This window comes from Bacillus rossius, chromosome 2 (genome assembly GCF_032445375.1).
Source record: "Bacillus rossius redtenbacheri isolate Brsri chromosome 2, Brsri_v3, whole genome shotgun sequence".
NCBI classification, from domain to species: domain Eukaryota; kingdom Metazoa; phylum Arthropoda; class Insecta; order Phasmatodea; family Bacillidae; genus Bacillus; species Bacillus rossius.
Window position 1 is genome coordinate 55659868 of NC_086331.1, and position 25182 is coordinate 55685049.

Consider the following 25182-nt stretch of genomic DNA (forward strand, 5'->3'; position numbering starts at 1 on the left):
AATGACTCAAAATTTCTAAAAAATTTCCCGTTTTTCAGGGAAAAATTCCCGTCTTGAGGGAAAATTTTCCGTTTTTGGACCATAAAAATACCAGCGGCTAGAAATTTTCATATTGAGGCTTAAGCATCCATGTCTACAGCTTCCGATAAGCCTCTGACGTCATCATTGAATAGGTCATCATGTAATATGACGTCACCGTTGCAATTACCGTTACGGCAGCCATCTTGAAAATCATTATTTATTATCCGATTTTAATGAAAAAAATTAAATTTTTTTATAAATATAACTTTTTTATAATTTTTTTAATTTTTTTATTAAAATCGGATAATAAATAATGATTTTCAAGATGGCTGCCGTAACGTAAATTGCAACTGTGACGTCATATTACATGATTACATATTAAATTATGACGTCAGAGGCTTATCGGAAGCTGTAGACATGGATGCTTAAGCCTCAATATGGATTTTCTAGCCGCTGGTACCTATTTTTAAGATTTAAAAACAGTAAGTTTTCCCTCCAGACGGGAATTTTTCCCTGGAAAACGGGAACTTTTGAGTCATTTTGAGTCATTTTTGAGAAATTTTAAGGAATTTTTGAGTCCAAGATGGCCGCTGTGACGTCAGAGGTCGGTCGGTCACTGACCCGGCACCGGCACCAGCGCCTGGCGCCTGTGCCCGGACATACATTCCTATACTACTGGCGAAACGAATCACAGCCAGTATTATCAGTCCGGATAGGCCTATAAATAGAGATAGGTACATTTCGCGCATTCATTTTGTCGCAAGCTAGTATGAAAACATTTATACTGTTCCACTGAGTTCATTTTTGGGCGATAGTTATTTGGCTACCCCTCTGCGATGCCCAACTAGGAGAAAAAAAAAAGTAAATCAGGTAGTGCTGATCAACTTGGATAAGAAATCAGCCAAAGGAAAAGCAAACATGGGTTGAGCACATGTAAGACATTTAATTCTATCCTGATTCCAGATTAATTCACGAAATTTCTGAGTCCCTACATAGAAGTAACGCGAAATCAGTACGTGTGTACGAAGGTTCGTATTCACTTAGTCATTTTCTCAATTTTCTAGAAGTGGCCATCCAAACCTCATTAAAAATATATATATTTCCTTTTAGTTTCCCATTACTAAGCAAATAATGATAAATCAACATTTATTAATACACACAGAGATTTTCAGTACAGTAAAATTGTTCTTAATGCATGGAAAATAATTTATATATATATATACACACACATATATATGTGTGTGTGTGTTTGTGTGTGTCATTGAAATATAACTTTACTTTGAAAACGAAGTTTTTTGCGAAACTGAGATCTCTCCAAGATAAAGAAGTTTGTTATAAGTTAGTAAGAACTACACATTAACGTATTTATATGTTTTTATAATTAATTTCAGTTAAGTGTAGGGCATTCTTAGCTGAAACCGATTTACGTTTTTAATATTCAATTGCTGCAAGAAAAAAATCTCATAATAATAAAACATTAATTTAACCTGCCAGAATTTGAATAATTTTCATCCACATATAACTTCACAGCTAAAGTATTACATAATAATTAAAGTTGTTTGCGTTGGTTTTTAAAAATTATTTTCAGGCAATTAATATCAGCTGAGAGTGTGTGTCAAAATAATTACAAGAAATGTTTTATGTATTTTTGAAACATAAATACGGTTCCATACGTTCCAAAGCTGTAAATTTTACAAATATTTTTTTCTTTATTGATCAGTAAATGCAGCGATATGAGTTAATCTTTATGAAGGATCTTATCAGAGGATGTGGCTATGAAAATGCTCAAAAAATTGGTATTGTGAAAAATGTGTCTAAATCAGAATCAACACAATATTAGATTAACTTTTCTTTAAAAAATTTATGTACCCTCTGCCATAATGTTTAATGCTAATGATTGTACAACTATTGGTATCCGTGTATTAATTATTACATTTACCGGTACTACAAATAGTTATAACGTAGAATGACCACTTCTTAAGTTGTTGCGAAATGTGAACCACAGTTAAAGAAAATACATTAGGTTTGAAAATCATGTTTTATATTTCATATTTTACAAAGAATTCAAAATAATAGTGACATTAACTCATTCAGTATAATATATCATACAAAATAGAAAAATGAGAATAAAAACCATAGGCTATAACTGATAGTAGAAACACAGTTTATATCAGCATAGAGACCAAAATACACGTATATTACAACATACAAAACCAATAAATAACTATAATCAAAATAAACAACTATAATCAGTTCTTCGGAATTCATTGTAAACAATATTTTAAAAGGTATGTCTCCACAGAATTAAAATATAAACTTCAGATAAAATTATAACTTTATATAAAACTCATGTACAGTTACTTCCAAGAAAAAAATTTTTCTTTCGTTTAACTTAATGTTTTCGATGTTAGAACAAATTTGAACACAACAGAACATTTTATGGCAATCTTCTAGATTTTCAAAGAACAAAAATATCTTACTTCAATTATATTTACATTCATTTATCCCTTGCTTTTTCCGGGTCAGTTTTTGACGTCTTGATTTCTGTTTCTCTGCCAAGCTTCTTTCATTTTCCAAAATGTAGTCTGGTTCTCTAATGGCTCTGTCTATGCTTTGATTTGGCACCACTATCTCAGGCAGAAAACACCTACGATAAAATCTAGTCAGTTTCGGCAACATTTCTGTTTCCCGCATGAGCTCATCTCTTTCTACTCTTTCTACTTGTAAATTCTGACGAACACCAGACATTATCATGAAGTAACAGTATTCGCGCTCTGTATGTTTAAAGCCCCTTGCAGCTCATAAAAATAAAGGTGTGAACGTTTAAGAATTAAACATCCGTTTCATTCACACGTGGAAAAAACTTTCTTTTTATTATTGCAGTTTCTTGGAGCCCTTGGTCAACTGCATAAGGCACACACTTGATTTCAACAATCGCATTTTCTTCGACCACAAGTCCGTCAGGGCTAGCACTGAAATATCCGTATTAGAGATCCAAAAATAAACCACACTTCTGTACAACTAATCCGGTTTGTGCTTGAAACCTCTGAATGGCAATATGCTCATTGCGACCACCGTACTCCATTGCCAGTGTCGAAAACGGGGGCGTGTAAAGTAGGTAACTGTTTAACATGATTTGAACAGGACATAGATTCTTTCCGGCGACAAACAACGCCGAAATTACTGACTTTTAACCGCACACGTCTCATTTTGTGCCATAGCTTAATCAGCTAGCATTTTTGTTCGTTTCACGATATTAGTTCTTTCTCCAAAAGTGACTTGCAGTGATTCGATGTAATCAACATTAATTACATAAGTTGTTTTGTCACAGAAATAATACTCCTAAATATACTAACTTGTTCACCTGTTAGATGTCAGACATGCAATTATAACATGACAATAATATACATTTTTAATACTATTCATTACTATTAAATAAAAATAAACGTTAATTATATAATGTTTTTCAGTCACATTATAGTAAATATAAGATGTGTGTATAATCACAATGGCAGTCCATCGGTGAGTGGGCAAAGGCGTCACCGAAACTCAGAAATTCTAATGTATTACTACTTTTAACGTAAATTGATTTTTACATTAAATTAAAATTTTTAATAAAATGTTTGTTTTACATAGACGTATAAAATAATTTATACATGGTAAAATTTAAAAATGGAATAACATAAAGCATATTTTACAGAAATATTTTGGGATTGTTTTCTCAGTTTCTGTTTTATAATCTATTGTCGCTGACAATAAGTGCCAGCACGTAAAATTGACAGTAAAGATTACAAAAAATTATAGACAAAATTGCATCCTAATAAAAGTAGTATTTATAGCTGCATATAAAAATTAAAATTGCCCCGCATGCATCCGCAATTTTACGGCTAACATTGTCACTAGCACACAAGTGTAATGTATCAATAAATTTTCAAACTATAGGCTTCAAACTATAGGCGTTAAATTCGTTTGAAATGTTTTTAGAGCAAATATATTTATCAACTCTTACAAATGTTAAAAATTAATTTCCAGGGTTCAGTTTTCAATATTATTTTAAATGTTTTACAGTAGGTCACATACAAATGTCTCATATCCGTGTATGTATAATAATATATATAACACATGTACATACTTTTTATTTTTAGCAGTACGTGCTAGAAGCATTTTCTTTTTTTGCGGATTTCTTTCGCTTTGATAATTGTGGCCGTTTCTTGAGACATTTTGTGCTGCCGATAATCGCACACTTGGTACCAAGACTTGATAAATTTCGTTGAATAAGTCACACGTAGTCGAGCGTCACGCTAATACTAAACAAGAGAGAATGAGTGACCTCGGTGATACGCTGGCGCCAAACACCTTTCACCATCCCTTCTCCTCATGCAAGGTAGCCGAGGGCGCAACTAGCCACGGGCCTCAACGCCATAAAAAAATTTTATTACAAAAAGTTCTAATTGACAGAATGTGAGTGTCGCTAGATTTTTTTTATCTACTTATGTCTACCAATAATATCAAAGTTTTAAGCAAACCTTCATAATGTAATAGTTTGTGCGTCTTCAGAAACATTTGCATTTTCAGGAGAAGCCTAAACCTAAAGATAGCAAATGCTATTCTATGTTATTTTTTAAACTCTTTATTAAAATAAAATTTTATCAAGTATGTGTAGATATTCAGATAGGAATTTGAGATCTGTGTCACAATAAATGTGTAGTTAAAAATTTTAATAAACGTTTGGTTTAGACAGGATTGTTTCGATGAAGCGTCGGTGTGCATAACAGTGTGACATAAAATCCTCCTAAATTATATACGAAAAAACGACCACAGAAAAATCTATTTAAAATAATGAACAAATTTAATTTGTGAAGACGAACTGCGCGAGCACAATTTATACTGTTTTTAATACATGCCATCATGCTATCAGTTTTTGTTTTATTTGCTGTTCTGTAAAGAGTTAAACATTAACCACTGAAGTTGTAAATGCAGAAAGGTCACTACCTCACGCGCAATGCGTTACAGATGACTAACTAGTCCGTGTCCGTCTTCCTAGCTCACAGTCGCGAGGGGTGGGTGACCTTCCAGGAAGTAGCTGGCAACTTGGCAGCCTGTCTCCGCCACCCCGCGCGTCATCCTCTTCCCCCTGCCACCTCTCGTCCACAACTACGTGCTGGGCCTCGCGGCCTCAATGTTTCCATTACAAATAATCATCCTGTGACTTTGTTTTTAGAGATAGAGTATCAGCCCCGCTGACTTTTTTAAAGAATTCAACTCAGTCAAGGTTCCAGTACAGCCGATTAAGCGATTAAATGAATAGCCTGAAAACTATGATACTTTGAATATTATATCACATGATATCACCATCTTGAAATAAAAAATTAAAACTTTTAAAGCTATAGCGCTGTTAAGGTCTTCAAAATCTACAACATGGTTTTTGTTTGACGCCGTTATCACAAAAATTGTGGAAATCGCGCGGGAATTTGTTTTGCATGTAAATGCCTATCCCGCGGCCGGAGTGAATTTGGTTGGCGGATCTGCATGTCGTTTGGTGGTCCAGCCACCAAATTCCACCGGATGCGCGAAAGTAGTAGGCGTACACCCTCTGTGACCATTATTACTAAGGCGTCACAATCATGTGACGAGGGGAGGGTGAACCCGAGTTGATTCACCAACCTCCAATGCTTTGTCTCCAAATGAGGACAGCGTTTGGTACTGAAGATAGAGCAACAACTGATTTTGGGATAAATCACAATTGCACTAAAAAAAAAATCCGTACCCCAAAGGTTAAATACGTCATGTCCCAAATAGTATTTTTCATAAGAGTAAGTTAGCTATTCAGTTCAACATTATTTTCAGGAATATTCGCTTGTAAAAATAATTGCTTCATAAAAATTTTATACTATTCTTGGTATTCTTGAACAGGCAAAAATAATACTTTTAATATATTTTTTTTTCAAGTTTTGAGTGAGAAAAAACTATTGAACAAACAAATGTAAATGGTTTCATTTACCTTCGGAGTATAGAATTTTGGGTTTAAACGATAGAGTCACGACAGTTTTGTGGATTCATTTCATTCCAGGATAGACACACACTTTCTATACATAATGAATTATTTTTAGAATCTTTGTAATTCTATAAAAAGGTTATCATAACCTTTGGAGGGTAACATATGATTATGTAACCACTTCTTCTCCTTGTTTATAACTGGCTCAATGCCGTTAAGGTCGTGCCAAGAACACCGTAGTCCATCTATCAACGTAAAGCAGATGTATGTGTGCTTCAAGTCTACTTTATCATTCAATTAACTCACAAAATAATTGTGGCTCTACTAATAGAGTATGTCTTGCTCTTTGGTAGACCTACGCTAAATAGATTTCCAGTGAAATGAGAAATTGAAATAATATCTACATGTCATATCTGACTATCTCATGCCTAGTAAGTACACTTATTTTTTTTAATGTTCAAGGAATGCTACAAATAACACTGGTTTACGTTTTGAGTCTTAAAAAATATGGAAGTAATCTAATGATCTTTTTATTTATCTTGAGTGATGATGAGTCGTTTGATTTATTACTAGATGTCGTGAGCACAGGCAAAGCCACGATGATGACAGCCGTGACGTACAAATGCTTGACGAGGCCGGATGATTCCACAATGGTTTACCATTGCCTTACACCTAACCCTGAACCCAGGGAGAAGATCTGAAAAAAACCTCTACCCGTCTGGGAGTCGAACCCGGGCCTTTTGGCCTACCAGCCACACACGCTAGACAATATATCACGTAGAATAGGTAACCTAAAAAATGTAAAAACCAAAATAAAATATGCGAAAGACAAATTAGTAAAAAAAAATATTAATCATAACAAAATAAATACTTGTTCTCGAAATTTTCTCTAACCTAGCAGCAATTTCTTTGTCCCGTGCAAATGTAACAGTTTTAATTCTATAAATGAGGCGCTTGTTGTTTGTTGGAGGATCACAGCTGTGTTTGACGCCGAACTATCAGACAACGACCTCCTGGCCACTAATGGAGACGTCGGAGAACCCAGAGTTATGTGCACGGCCGTTGACACGAACGATGACGCGAACATAACAAAAAATCAGACGACGACCCCCTGACCTCTAATGGAGACGTCAGAGAACTCAGTTGTGCGCGGGTAGTGACATGGACACACAAAAAGCAGACAACGACCTCCTGTGCACTAATGGTAACGGCAGAGAACCTTGCTCTGCGCGGCTAGTGACACGGACGCACGAACTATCAGAGATTACCCCCTGGCCGCTAATGGAGACGTAATAGAACCCAGCTGTGCGAGGCTAGTGACACTAACACAAAAAAAAGCAGACGACCACCCAGACCTGGCCGCTTATGGAGACGTCAAAAAACCTAGCGTTATGTGCATGGTCGTTGACACGATTGGTAAAGAGAACACACGAAAACAACACTCAATGTTAAAAATAGTTGTGAAATTTAACTGCAAATTTGTTAAACGTGCTTTACTAGAATAAGTTCGTTCTTAAAGTTTATTTCGGTTACTGAATCTGAGATTAAACAGTATTTTTAATTAATTTTACAATGAATTCCACTCTTAAAACACATATTTATATTTAAATACGCTGGATGAAGGATTGGAGCGAGGAATGGACGCCATCTTAGATAAAGTCAAGGCCTCTTGGATTATTTGAACTTGAAAATTTCTCGTGTTGCTCAAAATTGACACAATCTATTTCATAATTATATCTATTTCCCATTTTCCTTCCCAATTATTTTTTGGTGAAAATTGTGTGTTTTAAAAAAAATTCTCTTAACTCATAAATAGTGAAAGGTGCCAAAAATACTAAGATGGGGACCATTTTCTTAATATATGGGCCAAATGGTAAGTTATGATGTCGATCTAATATGGTGGTCGTCTCTGTCTCCACATTATTAATCCTTCGCACGGACATATTCAGTAATATTACTTTTGTCAGTAACAACTCGTTAGCAGAATTTTTAGTCCCTATTATTAGTTTATAAAATTAACTGATTAATATTTACAGTGAACCATCCTAGCTCGCAAAGTTTCAGATGACACGAGCTGCACAACGCTATTTATAATAAATTCATGGGATAAGGCCAAAGTACAATTCTTATGACAAAATATAAAAAAAAATACCATAAAAGAAAGGTCCGATCATTTTTTCACATCCTAAGATGTTCAACAATTTTTGTTATCTTACAACATGAAACTGCAATATAGCTTTGGCTAGTTGACCTGAATCATGGATGAAAAAAGTAGGCATAACACATATAGTGTTTCTCCCAGCTTTAAAATCATTTAGTATATTCACAGCTTTCATTGATTAAAAATTATGTGAGTATCTCCTTTTTTTCTGATTTTTTTTTTAAATTTAAAAAGTAGTTCGTATGTTCTACCTAATGTTTTTGCATTAGTAAAAGACGGTAAATTTTTTTAAATTTTCCCTACCGACTCTATTTGGTGACCGAGCAGAGATCAGAAAGCCGCACAGTTAAATAAATTTTGCCTATAATAGTTAAAAAATAATAATTTTTATACTACAACTCTTTTTAAATTCCATAATTTATTGTCATGATCAAATTTTAAAATGTTCGTTGGGAAATCCTTTATGGTGTTCAACTAGCTCCAGCCGCAATGAATCTCGAAAGTTTTGATGGAATTTTCTGTAGTAATGTCTTAAACACATTAAATTTCCCCACTGACTTTTGTCCTGCTCGATTTGTCTAGCGTGAACTTCAAGAAGAACGAGAAGAACTACAACGCGGAGAACAGCGAAGTGTTCAAGATGGTGCAGGAGATCGACAAGGAACCTCGTGAGCCCGAGCCAGGTGAGGGAATTTCAGAAACTAAACCAAGTCGCACACCCGGAAGAACACTGCCACAGCTCAAATAACCTTAGTTTTAAGATATGACCCTTCGAATGTTTAATCTAAGGTAAAATAGATATTTTTAATGAAAAAATTTGAAACTGTCTATAAGTTTAGATGCCATATTAATTATTACGACACTTTTACTGTAATCATTTTAAAGGAAAAATGCTAATTTGTATCCATGTAAAACTGCCACACTTCTATATGTGGCAGGTTGTGTAAAGTATTGAATGACGCAAAACGGCCACTTTCCAACATATGGCGGTTCTGGATTATTGTACAACCGTTTTATTGCCGACAGAATGTGTGCCGTATAACTGATACATGATGTGCCATTGTTATTCCGCAGAACATTAAAAAAATGCAAAAATAACTCATGTCAAATAACGATGGACTGTACAAGAAATTCAGCTGAAAATATTTTCACAGGGTAGCAGACCACTTTGTGACATTACAATTGGGCGTAACTCAGCTCTTAAAACGTTATAGTTGGGACGGTATTGTTTTGGGTTAGCAAAATATCGGCAAAAGTAAATTTTTTAGTACACTTCAAGCTCAAAATCACTATGCTACCAAATACCTCTTATAAATTTTATTTTCAAGTTTATTTAACACTAGCTGCAGTACCCGGCTTTGCCCGGGCTGAACACCGGGTGATATATTATCCGCGAGTTACAGCAAAATGGATAGCGATATGTCCAGTGTGGTGGACATTAAGAAATGACACATAATTACTGTTTGTGTATCTGTGACCTATGGTTTTCTGTTTACCCATGGCGATCGGTTGAAAGGTTTAGAAGTTGATGCGCTACAGCGCCATCTAGCGGCGAGTTACAAAAAAAAATGGATGATAAAAACACTTCGATGTGCCAACTTTCATGGCGATCGGTCAGACGGTGTAAGAGTTTATCGACGTAATACATGCCAACATCCAATTATATATATTCTTATATTTCGAAATTTTGGGGCTTTCACTTTTGCAGAAAGTGGATGTTCAGGACCTCGAATGGTTTGGAACACTCCATCTCGAAAGAATAGATATTTGAAATTCCTTAAATTGTCGAAATTTTGTGGCTTTGTTCCCACAGGGGGGCGGGGGGTTTGAGGTCCCTGAATGGCTCGAAAACACTTAAAATCGAAAGAGATAGATTTTTTTTAAATTTTTTTAACTTTCGAAATTTTGGGGCTTTAACCACCTGGGGAGGGGGGGGGGGGGAATGCTGAGGACCCCGAATGGCTCGGAAACACTACAAATCGAAAGAGATATAAAGGAATATAAGAATGTAGGCATTTACTGTACTCCTATCTACCATAATAACAATATTGACAAATAGAAAGCTTATTACCTACCTATGAATAATTATCTAAATAAATGAATAAAAAACTGTATGTTTAAGAATTTACGTACATACATAATATTAAACTTCAAACTATACACACCAAAAAAAAAACTAAGGATGTTTGTGAAACTATTTTTTTATTTGTCATAATGTTTAAAACATTTGTAGGATTTGCTTATATGTAAAACTGTGGTGGCAATATTCCGCTTATCCAAAGGAGTATAGAAATTAATAGAGATATCACTCCCTGTACACACCACAAATCTTTGAATTAAGTAAAAAAAAAAAAACATAGTCCAAAATGAAACAAAAAGTATAAATAACAACTAATTTGACAAAAACATTTATACAACTGGAATGACAATGTTAACATCCGCCTGAAATTTAATAGAAGTAGGTAGGTAAGAATATATATAAGAAATTAAATGAAATTAAAACATACATAAATAAAATTATCTCACACTCAGCCAAACATAATGTTTAATATGAAATAAAGGAAGATGGCAATTACACGTAACTATTCTAATTAATAAAAAAAATCAACTTTCCTGAAATAGTTAAATTCAAATTTTTCAACAATATATTACATAATTGATAAATATATCTGGTCTTCGGTCACAGCAGCCCTAAGACTCTTGACGCTCAGCAGATAAATTATAAACACTAAACCAAACTTCTTGCAAATAAGTAGGTACTGTAAAAAAAAAATAATATTGACAAATAGAAAATATTAGTAGGCCCTACCAACCTATGAATAAATTTCGAAGAAATTTATAAGTTTAAGAATTTATGTACCTACATAATATCAAACTTGAAACTATCCACACAATAAAAACCTAAGAATGTTAGTGAAACTAATTTTTTTTATTTGTCATAATACCTAAAATACGTATGTTTTCAAAATGAAACAAAGTATAAATAATGACCAATTTGACAAAAAAAATTGTACAACTCGAATGACATTGAAAAAATTCACGTGAAATTTAAAAGAATTATGAGTGCCCTAGGTAGGGAGAAAAAATATATATGGAAGAAATTAAATTTAAAAAATTAGTGCGTGTACTTAAGGTACGCGCATGAGAAGTTATACTTCTTTGGCATAATTAAAAATAGTTTTTAATTGCATGCAAAAATATTGCGCGGAGTCCCTCCGCGCAGAAGAAGTGAAACTTCGTAATGTGGAAATGAAAATAGGAAGGGGTAGAAATTGATTTTTAGTGAAATCATCTTGTATCAAATCAAACTAAAAAAAAATAAAGGAAATAAATTTGTAACGATTCATAGATTAATCTTCAGAGAGAGAGAGAGAGAGACCTATTGAATGTCTATAAAACTAACTTTTTTATGAGAGCAGATTATCATGAAATAAATCATGAAATCATTCCACGATAAAAGCTGTTTATTTAACTAAGCGGACGGGTTCGCCCCAAGGAGAAAATTGACGCAGCGAGACCTCGTGGACATAGAGAAATGACACACACTCACTATTTATGTGTCTATGAAACATGATTTTTTTCTGCAATTTAAATTGTAATATACAAAAACGGTATTGAAAATTGAAACAAATATGGTGACACTACAAACTGTCAAGATCTTTATTTTTTTTATACTCTATACTTAGTTCCTTAAAATAGCAAAACGTAACATAATGGCTTGAAAGCATTTGCTCGGCAGACATAGAGGAATGACACTTACAGTTTGTATATCTATAACACACATTACATAAAATTAAGATATATTTTTCTAACCCGTTTAAAATTTATTTTTTATATAAAAGAAAGTCTATGTCCATCCCCAGGATATAATCTATCTCCTTGCCAAATTTCATTACGATCCGTTCAGCCGTTCAGCCGGGGAAAGGTAACAAACAAACAGACAAACAGACAGACAGACAGACAGAGTTACTTTCGCATTTATAATATTAGTAAGGATTAAAAAAATTAATCTGCAATAGAATGTTTCCCAATTCGAAACAAAATTTCTAGAGACATGCATATTTCACACTATTTTTGTAGACAGATTGGAATTCATTACACTGTTAATTTTAAGGTGTTTTCATAGGCTCATTGGAAGTTTAATTTGCCCTGGAGGGCAACAAACCAATAACAATATGACAATTACATATTACCCAATTTTTTGCTTTTCGTACGGAACGTAAAATGTGGCAGCAGCCAATTAACAACATACTTCGACATTTTTAGGTACAAGCGCAATAAGTTTAAATGGTACCAGAAACACGAGAAATTTAGAGTTCTTCAACCACTTGATATTCAGGTCTCTTCTATCCTCAGCGTGTTTGGGTGTGCGTTGTTTCCAAAGACGTAGTACAGAAAGAAACTGAGATTGATAAAAGATTTTTAACGAAGCTATGGGCGTTGAGTTACACAGTTGAAAGTGTAACATTATCCTGAAGAATGTAACTACAATATGTGTCAATATTTCACCCAAGAAAAGAAAAAATAACTTAATTACAGGGATATAATTTTAGCTAGTGGAATTTGCAAGTACAAATTATGAAAACGCCCTGCTCTATGAAAAATGTAGTGTGGCAACTATCTTTGGACTGAAAATAAACAACATATTTTTACCCGCTTCAAAATAGTCAACATAGACGCTATCGTATATTTTGTGTTGAGAGCATACAATTTTTTAGAGCAGTGTTCACTTAGTCGCTTTTTAGTGGTAGCAAGGTAATGTTGTCAACGATAAATGGTTTTTTCGAGGTTACAAAATAATTGGTCACACAAGAAAATATATAGTTAAGTGTATACAAACAAAAACAATTGTAGGAGTCATAAAACGTTTTATTTCACGGCCGATTCAGAAATAAAATTCTCGATCTTATTCCCCCTTTGAAGGTAAGAGTCATTGGTAGAGCCGCAATTATTTCGCGAATTATTTTCACCTTAGGATAGACTTGACTTGCCTAGTGTATAATCAAGCCTTTTTAAAGTCATCTTTGGTCTATAAACATGGTCACATCCGTTGGCGGGTTACACGTGATTGGGTCACCACTTCTTCTTCTTGTTCATAACTGGTTCATATTTGTCTTGGGCGTGTCGGGAGTGGTGTAGTCCAATAATCAAAGTGAAGCGTGCTTCAATTCGAATTTGCCACCCAAAGAATGCGTGAAAATATCGTGCCTCTCGTTTAACAAGTGTTGCGGGTTCGATCCCTACTTTTCTTTATGTCCGGAATATGTTTGAGCACTGAGTCGGCACCCAAGTGCAGGGCCTGATTAACCCTTAGGCTAATTAGGCTGCAGCCAAGGGCGCGTGGATCGGGGGGAGGGGGGAGGGGCGCTCTGAAATCGTGTCTTCGCATGCACTATTAATCTAGCATCATTGCATCTACCCTAAATATTTCAACTAGACCGAGAAAAAACACTAAAACTAAATGTGCTGTGAACTGAAAAAGCTTGGGACTCCCTGATTTTAACAATACACTTTGAAATTTTAAAAGCGCGCGTAAAACAAATATTGACTTGTCACCTGGTGGGGGCGCATCCTCATAATTAGCCTAGGGCGGTCAGAACTCTTGATCAGTCGCTGCCGAAGTGATACGGATCTACTGCAGTCTTGAAGAACTCCGCCCATGAAAATACGGCGTAAAACCTTATCTTTACACTGTAAACTAGAAATTGTTGAAACTGCGTCAAACGATTGAAATTTGATTGATAATCTGTTAGGACGTCTCCACTTGAATCTGTGAATTTCGCTTGTTTACTATCGACTGCCGCTGATCCTTCAGTCAGTTTCACTACCGTGAGCAAATATTCTCCGGAGCCACAGTGGTCGAGTGAAGAGCCGACCTCCATAGCGCAGTTGGGTGCGCGCCAGCTTTCAGCTGCGAAGGGTGCTGGGTTCAAGACCCGGGTAAGACATGGGTGAAAGTTTTTATTTGTTAAAATGTCACAACTTTTGCCACCGTCACTAAAACTGTCGAAATGAGAATTATCATTGCCAAGAAATGTGTCACAAAGAGGGGATGTTTGACTCGATAATTAGTAAAAATGTCAGATCACATGCCTCTCGAAAATTCGGCGTGGGTTCTATTCCCGTTTTTCTTCACGCCCATTCTCATTCGGTCACGTCTCGACGATGCGACGCGTGGACATGCCATTACAAACAAAAGCTTCAATACACTGCTGTTGCTCTGCAATGCACTGTTAGGAATCACAGTACAATCACGGCCTCCTAAACGAAGGATGCACTTCCAATATACGAAAAATATTCTTCGTAGTTCCAGGTAGTTCGATCTAGCGTATAAACCTCGCCAGATTACATCTGCCTGGTTCTGTGTTTCTCTTAAACAGGGTAGACACGCACTGGAAGGAGGAAGATTGTTTTTTACGGAGACATAACAAGGTTTTGAAGGTTTTGTTAATATTATAAGATGATTTTAGTTAGTTTACCTTCAAAGCGAGCAAACTCAGTTCCTGTTAATTTTTTCACAAATGATAGTATATGAAGATCCCTGGATAATTTTAACTAGTTTTCTTCGTAAATTTAAGGGGAAATATTTTAAGAGTGTACGGTAGAAAATAAATGTGTTAATGTACGTAACGAAGTCCATTGATTTTCCCATAGTCAGAAACAGCTAGTTCACAAAATTTTCATTCGTTAAGCTGTCAAAAACTTTTCACCTTAAATTTACGAACAATACTAATTGTCCAGGTATCTTATTTAATCTACGGATATCTTCGTGGGCTTACGGATATATGTTAACTTGATTTGAAAATGATCTCATAACAGTCATCATGCAGCATTAACAAAACATTCATTTTTAATTCCGCCCTCTTGGATTATTGCACTTTACGCCATCTTGGAAGACTTCACGGCCGCCATCGTGATAATAATCCGTAACTATCAACCAGTCATCATGCAGCACCAACAAAACCTTCATCAACTGGATGACTTGACCCGGGCCACCATATTGGATGACATTGAACCCGGCCGCCATCTTGGCCGCAATTTTGAAAATCCGTAATTACCAAAAAATATCTTGGAGCTTTAACAAAACCTTCATAAACTGATTAAGTCAACAGGAAAATACAATTTTTCTCCCTTCTGTGTGTATCTTTACCCTGTTAACAAAGTGTATCATACATCTAGCTCAGTTTGTGCGAAGATCTACAGGTATATGAAGAACTGTTGGCTTATTCGTCGAAAGCGACTCAGCTGGCTCAGAGGCGTGCCTTCCCGTAGAGCCCGTGGTGGCGCCGGTGCCTGCAGTGAGCGGCCTGCGTCACGTGTCGGCGCCCGAGTCCACGCCGCCGGCGCCGTGCGGCCAGCAGGACCCCTTCAAGATCCTGCCGCCCGGCCAGAACATCTGCGCCGAGTGCGAGCGCCTGATCGTGTGAGTGCACAGCGCTGTTTGAACGACCTCTACCTTCTCCCTGCTCATTGGCTGCTGACTTGTGAGGAGCCCTTGGTTGAGTCCTCCAGATTAATAGTGAATCAATAACAGAAATAGTACAAAAGTACGATTATTTTATTTTTAGCATATCACGAAACGAATACGCGAAATGTTTCGGTCTCTAACAAAACAGAACGTTCATTACATTGAAACGAGGAAATGCCCGAACCTGCGGTTTCTTCCATACGATTTGCGGCCGTTTGAAGAGTGAACATTGTCCAGCTTGGCGGGGCCATTCAGAACGCACTTGCTTCCGCACAAAGTAGCTGTGATTCGTGCGCCGACAGTGGGCGTATGCCTGAACGAAAGTTAAACAATTACGAAAAACAACGATGCTACAGTGTTTTAACACATAGCTAGTGTCAAAACCGTTTCGCCAAAAGTACGTGGCCCTACCAATAATAATTGGAGACAGAAAAAATTCGTGTATTTCTCGTCATATAGGTTGGAAGCCAAGGACACATACATTTCCTGCTTCTGTGGTTGGACCACAGTTGATTAGAAGGAATCTTAATCGATGTGAAACCCTCAAAGAAGGGCGAATCGAATCACAAGCCGCCCAGGTTACAAGTCACAAGTCAGTAGCCGAGTACGTAAAGGATTGTGGAGTCTATCACAGAGGTCAATACACCGAGGTTTTTTTTCCAGTCCATGCCAATAAGTATACATACATAAGTAGTATACAATAGTATTTACTAGATCAGGCTTCAGGCTGTGGTGCTTGGTGCCGACGGATTGTGACGTCACGGCGGCAAAAATTCCTCAAAATTCCTCAAAAATGACTCAAAATGACTCAAAATTTCCCGTTTTCGAGGGAAAAATTCCCGTTTCGAGGAAAAATTAGGATTTCAAAAAACCACAAATGTCTTTTGCCTTAGAAAGAACACCAATTCCTAAAATAGGCTTAAGCATCCTTAACTCAAGCCTCGGTTAAGCCATTTCTAGGAATAAGGATACCTTGACCTTTGACCTTGACCCCGACGGCCATCTTGGATCCACCATCTTAGATCCGCCATTGTGTTCTCGAACATTCCGTCGATGTGTTATCCGCCATTTTGAATTATGACGTCACCGTTGCAATTTTCGTTACGCTCGCCATCTTTAACTTTTTTATTATCCGATTTTAATGAAAATTTTTTTAAAACTTATAAAAAAATTCACTTAATAAAATTTTAATCAAAAATATCGAAAAAACATATATTTACGACACGGAGCTCGGAGTCCTCGGTTCGAACCCGGTGAGGGCAAAAAAAATAAAAATGGTGACCGATCCTTCCCCTGTGGCGGGGTGCTGGCAGACTGACCCCCACCACTTATGTCAATGCACATATACCATCAGGTAGTATGACGTCATGTCCGCCATCTTGAAATTTGGACGCCATCTTGAAAATCTTTATTTATTATCCGATTTTAATGAAAAAAATTCCAAAATTCAACAAAAAATTAACGTATTTAAATTCTGTTTGATTATATCGATGTACGTCCTTGGTTCGATTCCCGACGAGAGTAAACAGTCGATCCTTCCTCCATGAAAGCTACCTAGACTGATCTATCACCACCAATACCAAGGTATATATCGTCAACTGGTATGACATCATGTCCGCCATCTTGTCTTCATCCACTGGAGACCACCATCTTGTTTTCGTGTGCTAGAGTGTGCCGATATCATGTAGTATAATTATCTGGTCACCACACCTTTGACCTTGACCTTGAACTTTGACCTTGACCTTGAAATTTGACCTTGAACTTGAACTTTGACCTTGACCTTGAAATTTGACCTTGACCTTGAAATTTGACCTTGACCTTGAACTTTGACCTTGACCTTGAAATTTGACCTTGACCTTGAAATTTGACCTTGACCTTGAACTTTGACCTTGAACTTTGACCTTGACCTTGAAATTTGACTTTGACCTTGACCTTGAAATTTGACCTTGACCTAGAAATTTGACCTTGACCTTGAAATTTGACTTTGACCTTGAAATTTTACTTTGTCCTTGAAATTTGACTTTGTCCTTGATGTCCATCACGGATCCGTCATTTTATGTTCAGTACATGCTACCAGGAGCGACCACCTGCTGGAGTACACCATCTTGTGCGTGTACTCGTATTACCATCATGCTAGTTTTATTCTAACATGCTACAGTGCAGTAATCATTTATTACTTAGGTACCCACCATCTTAAAATTTGACCGCCATCTTGAAATCATGTAATTATTTAGCTAGAAATGCGGGAAAAATTCCAATAGTCTCCGAAAAAATCATTTATTAATTTACAAATCGAATCGATGGATCCCTGTCCACGGTTAGATTCTTGACCAGAGACAGTTGTAACTAATTATTAAATAAATGTTAGGTTCTGTTTTCCATTACCTTTCGCGGAGTTTATTAATCATTCACTCTACGAAAATCAACTCAAGTCAATATACCGGACCAACGAATTAAATCAGTGCCGATTAGCCTATTATGAAAGTCTAATTTTTCAATAATCTGAATAACATATAAGCCGTTCATGTACAAAGCCACACATATAGATCAATTGCCTTCAGTCCAAGAGACCGAGTCATGTCATTATCAGACGTATAGGCTAGTCATTTCAGGACCACATGACCTTCGTAATCCATCGTGACATTTTTATACATTCTAAAGGACCAAGTAACCTTGTAAAATATTTTAGTAACACCAAGAGGTGATAAACTAGTAAATATTCAATCACTACATTTTGTACCACGCGCAGTCAACAAAAAAGGAAGCACCAACAACGAAAAGGCAGCACCGACAACGAAAAATCAGCACATTTGGAAGCACCGACAACGAAAAGGCAGCACCGACAACGAAAAGGCAGCACATTTGGAAGCACCGACAACGAAAAGGCAGCACCGACAACGAAAAGGCAGCACATTTGGAAGCACCGACAAAGAAAAGGCAGCACCGACAACGAAAAGGCAGCACATTTGAAAGCACCGACAACGAAAAGGCCGCACCGCCAACGAAAAGGAAGCACATTTGGAAGCACCGACAACGAAAAGGTCGCACCGCCAACGAAAAGGAAGCACATTTGGAAGCACCGACAACGAAAAGGAAGCACCATCAACGAAAAGGCCGCACCGCCAACGAAAAGGAAGCACATTTGGAAGCACCGACAACGAAAAGGCAGCACCGCCAACGAAAAGGAAGCACATTTGGAAGCACCGACAAAGAAAAGGCAGCACCGCCAACGAAAAGGAAGCACATTTGGAAGCACCGACAACGAAAAGGCAGCACATTTGGAAGCACCGACAACGAAAAGGCAGCACCGACAACGAAAAGGCAGCACATTTGGAAGCACCGACAACGAAAAGGCAGCACCGACAACGAAAAGGCAGCACCGACAACGAAAAGGCAGCACATTTGGAAGCACCGACAAAGAAAAGGCAGCACCGACAACGAAAAGGCAGCACATTTGAAAGCACCGACAACGAAAAGGCCGCACCGCCAACGAAAAGGAAGCACATTTGGAAGCACCGACAACGAAAAGGTCGCACCGCCAACGAAAAGGAAGCACATTTGGAAGCACCGACAACGAAAAGGAAGCACCATCAACGAAAAGGCCGCACCGCCAACGAAAAGGAAGCACATTTGGAAGCACCGACAACGAAAAGGCAGCACCGCCAACGAAAAGGAAGCACATTTGGAAGCACCGACAAAGAAAAGGCAGCACCGCCAACGAAAAGGAAGCACATTTGGAAGCACCGACAACGAAAAGGCAGCACCATCGACGAAAAGGAAGCACATTAATTTGTCATTGACTCCAATATTCATTGGCGGTGCTGCCTTTTCGTTGTCGGTGCTTCCAAATGTGCTTCCTTTTCGTTGGCGGTGCGGCCTTTTCGTTGTCGGTGCTGCCTTTTCTTTGTCGGTGCTTCCAAATGTGCTGCCTTTTTGTTGTCGGTGCTGCCTTTTCGTTGTCGGTGCTTCCAAATGTGCTGCCTTTTCGTTGTCGGTGCTGCCTTTTCGTTGTCGGTGCTGCCTTTTCGTTGTCGGTACTGCCTTTTCGTTGTCGGTGCTTCCAAATGTGCTGCCTTTTCGTTGTCGGTGCTGCCTTTTCGTTGTCGGTGCTTCCAAATGTGCTGCCTTTTCGTTGTCGGTGCTTCCAAATGTGCTTCCTTTTCGTTGGCGGTGCTGCCTTTTCTTTGTCGGTGCTTCCAAATGTGCTTCCTTTTCGTTGGCGGTGCTGCCTTTTCGTTGTCGGTGCTTCCAAATGTGCTTCCTTTTCGTTGGCGGTGCGGCCTTTTCGTTGATGGTGCTTCCTTTTCGTTGTCGGTGCTTCCAAATGTGCTTCCTTTTCGTTGGCGGTGCGACCTTTTCGTTGTCGGTGCTTCCAAATGTGCTCCCTTTTCGTTGGCGGTGCGGCCTTTTCGTTGTCGGTGCTTTCAAATGTGCTGCCTTTTCGTTGTCGGTGCTGCCTTTTCTTTGTCGGTGCTTCCAAATGTGCTGCCTTTTCGTTGTCGGTGCTGCCTTTTCGTTGTCGGTGCTTCCAAATGTGCTGCCTTTTCGTTGTCGGTGCTGCCTTTTCGTTGTCGGTGCTTCCAAATGTGCTGCCTTTTCGTTGTCGGTGCTGCCTTTTCGTTGTTGGTGCTTCCTTTTTTGTTGACTGCGCGTGGTACAAAATGTAGTGATTGAATATTTACTAGTTTATCACCTCTTGGTGTTACTAAAATATTTTACAAGGTTACTTGGTCCTTTAGAATGTATATTAATGTCACGATGGATTACGAAGGTCATGTGGTCCTGAAATGACTAGCCTATACGTCTGATAATGACATGACTCGGTCTCTTGGACTGAAGGCAATTGATCTATATGTGTGGCTTTGTACATGAACGGCTTATATGTTATTCAGATTATTGAAAAATTAGACTTTCATAATAGGCTAATCGGCACTGATTTAATTCGTTGGTCCGGTATATTGACTTGAGTTGATTTTCGTAGAGTGAATGATTAATAAACTCCGCGAAAGGTAATGGAAAACAGAACCTAACATTTATTTAATAATTAGTTACAACTGTCTCTGGTCAAGAATCTAACCGTGGACAGGGATCCATCGATTCGATTTGTAAATTAATAAATGATTTTTTCGGAGACTATTGGAATTTTTCCCGCATTTCTAGCTAAATAATTACATGATTTCAAGATGGCGGTCAAATTTTAAGATGGTGGGTACCTAAGTAATAAATGATTACTGCACTGTAGCATGTTAGAATAAAACTAGCATGATGGTAATACGAGTACACGCACAAGATGGTGTACTCCAGCAGGTGGTCGCTCCTGGTAGCATGTACTGAACATAAAATGACGGATCCGTGATGGACATCAAGGACAAAGTCAAATTTCAAGGACAAAGTAAAATTTCAAGGTCAAAGTCAAATTTCAAGGTCAAGGTCAAATTTCTAGGTCAAGGTCAAATTTCAAGGTCAAGGTCAAAGTCAAATTTCAAGGTCAAGGTCAAAGTTCAAGGTCAAAGTTCAAGGTCAAGGTCAAATTTCAAGGTCAAGGTCAAATTTCAAGGTCAAGGTCAAATTTCAAGGTCAAGGTCAAATTTCAAGGTCAAGGTCAAAGTTCAAGGTCAAGGTCAAATTTCAAGGTCAAGGTCAAATTTCAAGGTCAAGGTCAAAGTTCAAGGTTAAGGTCAAATTTCAAGGTCAAGGTCTAATTTCAAGGTCAAGGTCAAAGTTCAAGTTCAAGGTCAAATTTCAAGGTCAAGGTCAAAGTTCAAGGTCAAGGTCAAAGGTGTGGTGACCAGATAATTATACTACATGATATCGGCACACTCTAGCACACGAAAACAAGATGGTGGTCTCCAGTGGATGAAGACAAGATGGCGGACATGATGTCATACCAGTTGACGATATATACCTTGGTATTGGTGGTGATAGATCAGTCTAGGTAGCTTTCATGGAGGAAGGATCGACTGTTTACTCTCGTCGGGAATCGAACCAAGGACGTACATCGATATAATCAAACAGAATTTAAATACGTTAATTTTTTGATGAATTTTGGAATTTTTTTCATTAAAATCGGATAATAAATAAAGATTTTCAAGATGGCGTCCAAATTTCAAGATGGCGGACATGACGTCATACTACCTGATGGTATATGTGCATTGACATAAGTGGTGGGGGTCAGTCTGCCAGCACCCCGCCACAGGGGAAGGATCGGTCACCATTTTTATTTTTTTTGCCCTCACCGGGTTCGAACCGAGGACTCCGAGCTCCGTGTCGTAAATATATGTTTTTTCGATATTTTTGATTAAAATTTTATTAAGTGAATTTTTTTATAAGTTTTAAAAAAATTTTCATTAAAATCGGATAATAAAAAAGTTAAAGATGGCGAGCGTAACGAAAATTGCAACGGTGACGTCATAATTCAAAATGGCGGATAACACATCGACGGAATGTTCGAGAACACAATGGCGGATCTAAGATGGTGGATCCAAGATGGCCGTCGGGGTCAAGGTCAAAGGTCAAGGTATCCTTATTCCTAGAAATGGCTTAACTGAGGCTTGAGTTAAGGATGCTTAAGCCTATTTTAGGAATTGGTGTTCTTTCTAAGGCAAAAGACATTTGTGGTTTTTTGAAATCCTAATTTTTCCTCGAAACGGGAATTTTTCCCTCGAAAACGGGAAATTTTGAGTCATTTTGAGTCATTTTTGAGGAATTTTGAGGAATTTTTGCCGCCGTGACGTCACAATCCGTCGGCACCAAGCACCACAGCCTGAAGCCTGATCTAGTAAATACTATTGTATACTACTTACATACACACATGGAATGCTCGGAAATTCCTAGCGTAAATATAATAGGTGACAGAAAATATGAAAAAAAAAGAAGCTTTTTTAATATAAGAAATAAAGTCCGGAAAAGCAACCGTGCAAAGTTATAACTGCCAAATGTGAATTTCTCTCGCATCTAAGCGTCACTGGAGCAGCTTAGAGGACACACAATTGATCAGCGGGGAGCCGTGGCGAGCGCGATGTGTCAGAGTCAGCCACACGCATGGGCAGTTTGGTATACAGCAGGGTGAATGGCTAGTCGTGTTGTGCGTTCGCACGCGTGTCCCTGAGCGATTGGCGCAGTGGTGGAGGATTGCAGGTTTAGGGAACAACAGCGGCACGGCAGACCTTGGAAGTCCCAGAGAGCACCTCTTGCGGGCGGGCGAAGGTATCACGGGCGGCTGCGGGCAGGGCAAGCCGTGAGGTCGCCCAGTATAGTGATCTCTTAAGAATATGGACTTTAATGGAAAAATTATAATTAAAACCTAATATTAGCATGTAAATTAAAGTACTGGTAGGTAAATACCAGTTTAAATTCATGATTTAGTACAGGAAAACTTTCAAATATTTCATTGCCACTTATAGACTATTTACGCGATTCCACCGGAATTTGATTGTAAGCATTTATAAAAATGACCCGAGGATAATTTATCAGGAAATAATATTAAAATTCCGCAAAGAGATGGATTAGCAAACCATCGTGGGAACTTAAGTTCCAAGTTGGCTAAAATTTCTAAGTCTAGGGCCACCAGTGAGTGAACATTTACCAAGGGCGCTTTCACAATCGACGCGTATTGAATAGGAAGACCGTTATACGTCTTTACCAGCGACTGCCTGAAAATAGGAGTTTCATACCACAAAGGCTTAACGGCGGCGCCAGGAGAACTGTTCGAACGCCATGTTTAGAAGAAAATATCCTTATTTCAATAGTGCCAAACATGCGTGTTAGAAACAATACATATGGTATAGTCAGCCACTGCACTGACGCTGACATGCGCGGGAAATTTAGATTTGCGTGCTACTATTCGTACCTGTAATTTTGCATGCTTGCGTTTCCGGACATTTTTCTGAAAAAAAGAAGCGTTTTTTTATCTTCTGGGAGTTTCTGAACAACTTGTATATATATAAATATAAATATATATATATATATATATATATATTAGTAATGCAGCAAGTATTATGTAGCATCTTGTTGTGGGACTTGATCGTGTGAATAAGAGTGCACTAATACCGAAAAAAAAAATCTTTTACAGTGTAATTAAAGTATAAAAAATGGGCTCGGGGCTGCCATGCGCATTAGAAGTGAAACTTTACTCTTCAAATATTCCTTTAAATGCTAAAACCAAAAATTCAATAATTCTCTTGAGTGATGAAACTAAACATGTAAAGTGGAGGTTTACAATTGCAAAAAAATATTAATAAAAACATGGCAATGAAAAACCTACAAAAAGGCTTGCAGTTGTACTCCTCGATCGCCCTACCCCTGAGCGTTGCACGTTTCGTTATAGTTCGATGAGTCATCTTTTTGACATACGCCACCTACTGCAAATATGTCTCTCGTAAGAAAGTTTATGCGTGGTTTTTATTTCACTGTGGTCGAGAAAGTAGCTTAAAATATTTTTGAAGTAGAACTTATTTGGGCGCAATGAGAGTAAAATTTAAAGGCCGAATTTGAATGCAACGTTTTAGTGAATCAGTGTTGTGAAACGTTTCTGACGCGAAAAGGACAGAGAATAAGCACTTGGCTAAAGATATATAAAGAGAGCACTATGCTATATACTTTGCTGGGCTCGTTTTTGTTTTCCTCTTTTTGCGATGATTCGTCCCCCACAAAAAAAAATAGAACAGAGAGAGATAGATGAACGAAAGAATAATACAGAGAGTTTGTGGATGCGAATGTTTCAGAAAATTGGTATAGGTATCCTATACAGTCAGCTGTGAATGCCTTTAATTTTATATTTGCTACCAGTGCGCTCATATTCCTCCTTGTTCAACCAGCAGCGTAGAGAGCGCTGTTGAGACATTCCCTGCATTTCCCGCGAAGATAGCACTACCTGTTATGAATTTCATATTTCGTTCAGAGATTTGGCATGTTACAAATGACAGAATTGTTTAAAGAAACAGTAACATGCAACAGTTTTTCTTTGTGATGTGAGTATTTCAACAGTGAGTAATATTTATTGTTAATTAATCATTATTAAAATTTTTCCTTTCTCTTTTTCTCTCTCTGCCGTTTTACCCCTTACGATATACTAACGAGTCAAGGTTTGAATTGGCATAGAAGTTTCACTTCTATCAGGTGTACGAAGTTACACGCAAATGGGCTGGTCAGTTGACAGAGAGTTCTGCGTCTTGCTGCCGACAGGGGCGTGTTCGTCCGCATCAAAGAAAAGAACCTGCACGTGGAGTGCTTCAAGTGCGCCACCTGCGGCACGTCCTTGAAGAACGTCGGCTACTACAGGATCAACGAGAAGCTGTACTGCGACGTGCACGCCAAGCTGGTCGCCCGACAGACCACGGCCTTCTCCAACCTCGAGCCGGTCACCATACCTCCGTGAGTACCGCCGGCATTCCGTTTCAGGGTGACGAGCGCCACGTAGCTGATGCGAGCAGAACGACGATGTTGCTTACGATCAAAGTTGTGGTGCTTGTATAAAGACATGGAAGAAACTGATTAGGACTTTTTATCTTGTTGGTTGCATCAATTTTAAACAAAAGT

At 37.8% G+C, this 25182-nt stretch overlaps 1 protein-coding gene and 1 long non-coding RNA gene across 3 annotated transcripts in view; one reads left to right on the forward strand and one right to left on the reverse strand.

Annotated features, from left to right (window-relative positions):
* The window catches only part of LOC134529299 (PDZ and LIM domain protein Zasp), a 243982-nt gene that overhangs the window by 123325 nt on the left and 95475 nt on the right, over positions 1-25182 (forward strand). For both annotated transcript variants that reach the window (XM_063363207.1, XM_063363209.1), the window contains exons 5-7: positions 8760-8860; positions 15450-15600; positions 24829-25017. In XM_063363207.1, coding sequence (XP_063219277.1) covers positions 8760-8860; positions 15450-15600; positions 24829-25017 — 441 coding nt within the window. The remainder of the gene's footprint in view (positions 1-8759; positions 8861-15449; positions 15601-24828; positions 25018-25182) is intronic.
* Positions 1-25182, reverse strand: part of LOC134529301 (uncharacterized) — an 85040-nt gene that overhangs the window by 37275 nt on the left and 22583 nt on the right. The window lies entirely within an intron of this gene.